At 33.7% G+C, this 7,766-nt stretch overlaps 1 protein-coding gene across 1 annotated transcript; it reads right to left on the bottom strand.

Annotated features, from left to right (window-relative positions):
- Nucleotides 1-1,903: 1,903 nt before the first annotated feature.
- On the bottom strand, nt 1,904-5,987 carry LOC126687180 (F-box protein At4g00893-like). The gene is made up of 6 exons (XM_056106177.1): nt 5,756-5,987; nt 3,541-5,527; nt 3,289-3,369; nt 2,653-2,688; nt 2,507-2,564; nt 1,904-2,342 (listed from the first exon to the last, which is right to left on the bottom strand). The coding sequence occupies exon 2, from the start codon at nt 5,518-5,520 to the stop codon at nt 4,366-4,368; it is 1,155 nt and encodes a 384-aa protein (XP_055962152.1). The 5' UTR covers nt 5,521-5,527; nt 5,756-5,987; the 3' UTR covers nt 1,904-2,342; nt 2,507-2,564; nt 2,653-2,688; nt 3,289-3,369; nt 3,541-4,365.
- Between the last annotated feature and the right edge of the window lie 1,779 nt (nt 5,988-7,766).

The following is a 7,766-nucleotide window of genomic DNA, read 5'->3' as shown; positions in this document are numbered from 1 at the left end:
TGATTAAAAATGATGTTGTTTCTAGCTACCCAAATGTGATAGGCTGTTGCATTGAACCAAAGCTTTCTGAGTTTAGCTTTTGCAGACTTGCCCTTAGCTCTTCTGCAAAGGTAGCTAACCTCTCTTCTCCAACAAAACTTCTGTCTAGACTCATCATTACTCCTCAAAACTTTGTCCCAGATATGAGCGGAGAAACAGCAGTCAAAGAAAAGGTGCTCAATATCCTCAGCTTTCTGATTACATAAGGAACAGACATTGCTATTGATAACTCCCCACTTTATTAGCTTGTCTTTTGTGTTTAATCTACCCAGAAGAGCAAGCCATGTAACAAAAGAGTGTCTAGGGATTTGACCAGGGAACCAGACAATTGAATGCCAAGGGACCCTATCCTGATTAGTAGTCATATTCTTCCAGGCACTATTAACAGTGAACACACCATTCTTTTGAGATTTCCAAGTAACTTTATCAGCTTCATTTGGATTAACTTTGCAGAAATTTTCCAGATACTCCCAAGCTTGGAGAGTAGTATCATCTATTGGGTCTGGAAGGCACCATCTGTTATTCCTCCACCAAATTTCACAGATGTTGAGACGTAAAAAATGTCTTGCTCCAAAATTCAAAGCATTCGCCTTTGAAGATGGGAATCACTGGTTGAGGAATATTTACAGCACTGCCGTTAGCTGCCATGAGTTACAAACGAACTAAGCTCTCATACCACAATGTTGGAAATGAAAAGAATAAAACTTACAAGTTACACCTAAACAAAAATTAGATTTTTAAAATTTAAAAGACAAAATATCAATTTTAGACACTAAAATAAAATCTGTACACAATAAAAAGAAGAAAGATCTCATCATTATTCAATAAAAATTTCACAAGCTATAATTAAGATAATTACCATTGCAGATACATGAGAAATCAAACTCATACTAAAACAAAATCTACACATAGCAGAAAATTATTTATATAAAAAAAAAAACATAATAGAAAGTGGAAAGATTCCATCTTTTCTCAAAAAAAAAAAATTCACAGGCTAGGATTGAGATAATCACCATTGCAGATACATGAGAAATCAAACTCATACTAAAACAAAATCTACACATCACAGAAAATTATTTATTTAAAAAAAAAAAACATAATTGAAAGTGGAAAGATTCCATCTTTTCTCAATAAAAAAATTCACAAGCTATAATTGAGATAACTACCTTTGCAATATCAATTTCATACTGAGATTCATGCGAAAGAGGCTTGAGAGGCCGAGAAAGAGGGGAGATAGTTGAATTAGGGTTTGCAATTTTTGTATTATCTTTTATCTTTGATGGCTTTATTTACTCAATGGAAAACATACACCAATGGTGCCCCAACTTTTCAAACTTTTATGTTTTTATGCATCCACATATTTTTCATTCCTTTGCGTGTTTGAATTTGTATGTTTGTATCCTATTATAGCATGGTTTTCAAATTAATTGAAATACTCTTTCAAATTGTTTCAACAAATTTAGAATTGATATGTAATGTTTATCAATCCACTCTATTTTCTATTTACTTTTTATATTAACTTTCCGTAGTAATTAAATATTTAAATTAAAAATAATTCAATTTTTTATTTGTATTGTAAAATAAATATAAAATGTAGTAAATGTATAACTTAATAAATAAAAATAACATGCATATTAAACTAGTGATATAAAAATAGACTGAGACCATCCTATTAAACTGTGAACCCGAACTGGGGTATGATCTCGTACAAAGTGGATCAAAATATAAAAATTCGGTTAGACTAATCATCATCAACCTCTTTTCGGCTGATTACAACATGTGTTTCTAAATTTTTTTCCAGTTTTTTCACAAGTTTGATCTAAATAAACTTTAAACAAAATTTTGATTACATATACACCAATAATAATGTTGTAATAATAATGCTAATATGGCAATTAAAAAAAAATAGGTTCCACCGTTGTTTATGGGTATTGCCCCCCACTTATATTTAAAGTGTCTTAAAGATAATTATCAATTCAATACATAGAAAGCAACAAATATGTTATAGGGGCTTCAGTTACTGAGACATCTCAATTAGCCCTCTCGTAGAGAAGCTTCAGACAATAAACAAAGCTTCATCCACCACATCTTTACTGGCAAAATTAACTGCATTTTGGCTCTCATCACAGCCTATGATGAGGAATTCCCGTCATACGCTCCAAGTGCCCCGCCATCTTCAATTTCGATCCTATAGCACGAGCTGCCTCAGGCCATCTCTTCGTGTATTTACTCCTTAGTTAATCTTTTATGATTCGTACTTACTCCTTAGTTGATCGTACATTTCGTCAAGTTTTCTCTTCTTTCTGAAATTAAAATACAGAAGAGACTAGAGCAGTCTTAACATTTCTTAGACAATAAACAAAATTGTGAAGGCTCCGAAATTCGGCAATTGCTAATCTATTGTCACTATTATGAGCCTGAACTTCACATCAAAAATAAGAGTGATGTACGTGCCATAAGCATATACCCGGTCTACTCGCAATACGGTGCGGGCAGCATCTGCAGCATATTTGAGAGCGTATAACCTGAGAAGAAAAAGAAATATATAGCTCGCATACCAATTGGCATATACTATTGGAGATTTTTCAAAATCAAACACGAGAACAAGCTTACTTGGCCATACATTGGTTGATCCATACACCAATGACTCTGCATAATAAAGTAAAACAGATTATTCTTTGATGGCACTAAAGCAATGTTACCAAATGAAGTGATCGAATCATAAAATTCACAATGCAAAACATATGAATAAATAATGCAATTAGCAGTAACGATTAAAAAATGAATATGATCTTTCACACCTAAAGAAGGAAATTAATACTGAAAGCAGGAAAGGAAAGGCAACATCAAAAATCAATGTAATCAAAAAACTAAGAACATACAGCAATTTCAGGCATAAACCTATTTATCTAAAGATTAACAAAATATGTACAAACACCAAGTCACCAGGGTTGCAGATATCCTTTCCAATTTGTTTGACATGTTCTTGGCTAGTAAAATATTAAAGTAACAAAAATTCAGAGGTTGGATGTGAAAGAGAATTCGTTTCATACAGAAAGACAAAAAACGCCCATTAATCTATAAAATGACGGAAAATCACACATTATTTTTTGGCTAATTTAGTAAGCATGTACAGTAGTTATCATTTAAAATCAAAAAGGAGAATAAAGTAGCCAAGCGGATAGTAATGAATTCTTCATTCGGGTAATAAGACTCCAGGATGTGATGAATAGTTCAAACTATTCTCACCTCTACAGATTCCCCTAAGGCAGCTCGAGCTTGTCCTCTTCTCTTCCATGCCTCACCAACTAATGGATTCGATTGAATAGCCTGAGACATAAAATCATCACAAGTCACTAAAAGATAAACAGAAATCTGTTTAGATATCTGAAAATTTAAAGATCCAATAGTGTAAGGAGTTCCGGCAGTTGTGAAGGAAGTGACATGAAACCCTTCTTTCCACTTCTTGTTTATCCACTTATAAGGAAAGGATGCACTCACTTTGTAAAATTGCCGAGTGTTAGGAGATCCTGCATACTTAAAAAAACTATCATTGGACAAAATATCTCATTCACATGACAACACGAGAACTACTATATGACAAAGAATCAATACTGGTGAGATGGATAGATGAGTTGCTCCATAGTCGGTGAGAAGCAACTCAAAAACTACCTCCACTTTCAAATCATGCACCCTAGATATTAAGGAGAAATAGAAATATGCAAGCTCTCCGACTAGTTATACAAACAGATACTAGCCTTTGGACATGACAACTAAAGAGCTTCCATTGCTCGCACCAGCTATTGAGCTGATATAGAAATGCTAAATTGATAAAGCATGATGCAGCAGCAGAAGATATAAGAAATGTTGCATCGAGGTGCAATTTCACAGCAAAGAATATCAATTACCTGTCTGCAAAATCAGACTGCAAATTCAATTTGAAGCTAATTCTATCTGGTAAAACACAAAAGGAACACAATCTTAGAGGAAAAGTATGAACTCTCTAATAAGCTATGTCGACTAGTTCCAACTACTGCAACATTAACAAGGAACACAATCTTAATTAGGAAACACATTGTTTGTTAATAATTATCTAAAATTTGAAACCAATTTTTCCTTATTAGCAGTCGGGTTCCAAATATTTAGTATAAACATGCAATATTAAAAATAAAATTACTAAACTTGCAATATTAAAAATAAAAATACAAGACACAGTCCAAAACAAGATATTTGGCTGTAAGTAGCAAATGAATCACAATCAATATGAACACAAATTGTGCTATTAAAATCAAAAATATCATCCTTGTCCCATTCTTGTGTAACTGATTACAGGATTGAGGGTTGTATCCAAGCACAATTTGTAAGTTCCTTAACATCATAAGGAAGTCTACTTGAATAATTTCCTGAAAAGGAATGATAGCTGTGAGTTGAGAGAGAGAAAAATACAGATTGATTTTGGTGTAATTTGGGAAAATAAATTTTATTATTGGTCCCGCTAGCTGAACCAAGTTTAAGAAAAGACGTCCCGTAACTTAAAAAAAGCATTTTCCGGTCCAAATGATCTATGTTTCTCCAAGACTTTGTCTTCTCCGAGAGATTCATCCCTTTGACATAAACATGATTTTGCTCCTCAGTAACTAGCACACAGAAAATTTCCTGACCGTGCTTGACCAGGTAAGTGCGATAAACATCCACAAGAAAATCACCAGCCAACGGATCGTGACTGTTGTCCAACAAAAACTCAGAAAATGATTCCCCAGCAAGAGAATAATCGCGCTTCTTGAAATCTAGTAATATCAGCCGTCCACCCTTTGCCAAATAATAACATGTCCCCTCTTCGACAATCGGCTGACATCTCGAAACCTCCAATCTGATGTCATCTGGAATGTCAAGGTTTAACCAATTCGTCCACCCAACTTTAAGGAGGTAGAATTTATTGGAAACTCCAGTAACATAGCATTCTTCAGATGTTGGCGGGGCGCTGAAAGCCAATCTTGTAAAATGTAAGTAAAATTCTTCATTATCTTCTTCTTCGTCTCCGTCGTCGTCGTCGAATGTATAAGGCGGAAGCTCTATCTTTTCTCTTGTGAAGGGATTAAAGAAAAAGAGACTACAATTCATCCGAGATAAAAGCAACCAATCAAAGTTTGAGGAGACAATAAAGGCTCCTGCTAATTCTAAAAATTGTTCCTTAAAAGAATATCCGTAGAGAGGATGATAAAATATGCAAGTGGCGTGTTTCAACTTTACGAGGAGAGGATACTGGTGATCGGATACAGGAGGTGGTGAAAATCTAGGGATAGGGACCAGACTCCAAGCTTTACGAGTTGATCGAATTAGACCTACGGCGCCAGCATAGACATCAAAGAGATGAGAAAATATTTTAATCTCGAGATCCAGCGTAAGCTTCGACCATAACTCTGTTTCTTCTTCTTCATCTGTATTATGTGATAAATTACTTGCCGCGTCGTCGTCATTCATTGAAAATCTAGGGATAGTGATAAAATTAACACTATTAATAAACATATACATTGATCACCTACATTATTACTAAGTTATTAGATAAAATTAAAACAAGTAAAATTCTAGCTAACTTTATTTAAAATAACTAAATAATAACAATTTATAAATTATTTAGCAGACAAAATTGTTAAAAAAGTATACAAATCAAATATTATCTAATAAATTAAAAAGTATTTAAACTAATTGTACTAACTTGTTGGAGAGCAGGCGGCAGCGGTGGATCTGGAGAGAAGTGGTGGCGAAGAAGACAAGCAGCAGCGTGGTTTTCCGGCAGCAGGAGACGCAGGCAGCAAGGGGAAGGCGGCAGCGGCAGCGGGAAGAGGAGCGGTGAGGGGATGCGAAGCGGTGGCGTGGACGGCTGCAGCGGGAGGAATTAGTTGTTAGGGTGAAGAATATATTTAGGTTAGAGAGGCGTTTAGGTTTGGCCTAATTACTCAAAAACCCCCCACCTTTCACTTTGTTTTCGTTTATACCCTGACCTAGGAAAAATGTCATAAATACTACTGACCTTGTCATTATGTTTCGCCCGTACCCTCGAGGTATTAAATTGATCTCTTTTCATTTGAAAAAGAGTTTAAAATAATCCTTCATTTTTAGCATATATTCTAATTACACGTCAATGTTATTAATTATACAAAAACACCTTCTTCTTTAAAAAATTCAACTAATAATAATAATTTAATTTATATTAATTATCAATAATTTGTTAAAAATAAAAAACCGTAAATTTTTTTACATCAGACTAATTAATTTCAACATAATACCGTACTTTAATTTTAAAATCTATTTTCAATTTTTTTTTAAAAAAAAATTAAAAAAAATAGCTCCTCCTCCATGGGAGGAGGAGCTTCTCCTTCCTTCCATGGAGGAAGGAGCTCGCAGCTCCTTCCTCCATGAGGAAGGAGGACGCTGCTCCTTCCTCATGGAGGAAGGAGCTCGCAGCTCCTTCCTCCATGAGGAAGGAGCACGCTGCTCCTTCCTCCATGTGAGGAAGGAGCAGATCTGCTCCTTTCTCACATGGAGGAAGAAGCAGATCTGCTCCTTCCTCCATGTGAGGAAGGAGCAGTGCGAGCTCCTTCCTCACATGGAGGAAGGAGCAGCTCCTTCCTCCATGGAGGAAGTAGCTTATTTTCGTAAAAATAAAAAAAAATGAAAAAAATAATATTAGCGGTTTTTTAAAATAGGAGTACGGTAATAAATAGGACTTAATAAAACTATGTTATTTTATTTATTTATTTTATTTAAATTAAAAAATTAATTAATTTTAGGACTTGTTTGAACGTTTTTAAAGATGAAGTATTAGTTTGTACATTTTTTAATAGAAAAAGGTATAAAATAACCCTTAAATTTAGTTGTTTTTAAGAAATCATCTTTTTTTTGAAATTTGGGGTACGGGCGAAACATAATGACAAGATCAGTAGTATTTATGACATTTTTCCTAGGTCAGGGTATAAACGAAAACAAAGTGAAAGGTGGGGGTTTTTTGAGTAATTAAGCCTTTAGGTTTTATATAGTAATTTATTTAGTAGGAAGTTTTGCCAAAGTAGGAAGGTTAATTTTTTTATTTTTTATTTTTGATAATAGTAGGAAGGTTAATTCTTGTAAGGAAGTATGTACTTTGTAGAAGTCCTATTCCTATACGGAGGAGTGTAAGTAATTTAACTTTAGATTCTCTGCAAAAACAAATTTACTTTAGATTCTCTCAAAAAAACTTCACTTTACATTTCACTTATGTCCAACAATTTTCATTTTATTTAATCCACAGAAAACAAAAGGCTGAACTTTTAACACTAAATCAGTTTTTAATTCTTTATCGTTCCAAACAATTGACAATTTAAAAATACAATTAATAAATATTTTTTTTATATTTTATAATATTCTTATTAGATAAGATTACTAAATAACTTCCTCAACCAATCTGGATTATAAAAGTAACCCGAACTAAAATAGCTCGGTTAATAAATAATTACAATCCCGTGAGTTTGTGGTTAGGTAGAATTTTGGTTTTTCATTCGGTTTGTGCATTCTTTTTTTTGGTAGAAAACAACCAAGAAGACTTAATTGATAAAAATCAAAAAGGAATACACCAAGATCATCCCAAAACAGACTAAAATTAACTCTGATTCCCCTGTTACAAAAGCCTCAAGAGAACAAAGTAAGCAAACAAAAGCAGAAAAGAAGACCTAATACAAAAGCCTCAGGTC

The sequence above is a fragment of the Mercurialis annua genome, linkage group LG6 (assembly GCF_937616625.2).
Source record: "Mercurialis annua linkage group LG6, ddMerAnnu1.2, whole genome shotgun sequence".
Lineage (NCBI taxonomy): Eukaryota > Viridiplantae > Streptophyta > Magnoliopsida > Malpighiales > Euphorbiaceae > Mercurialis > Mercurialis annua.
This window is presented reverse-complemented; position numbering and strand designations above follow the sequence as displayed.

Coding starts and splice junctions, on each gene's coding strand:
- LOC126687180 (XM_056106177.1), bottom strand. CDS start 5,520: ATGAATGACGACGACGCGGCAAGTAATTTATCACATAATACAGATGAA.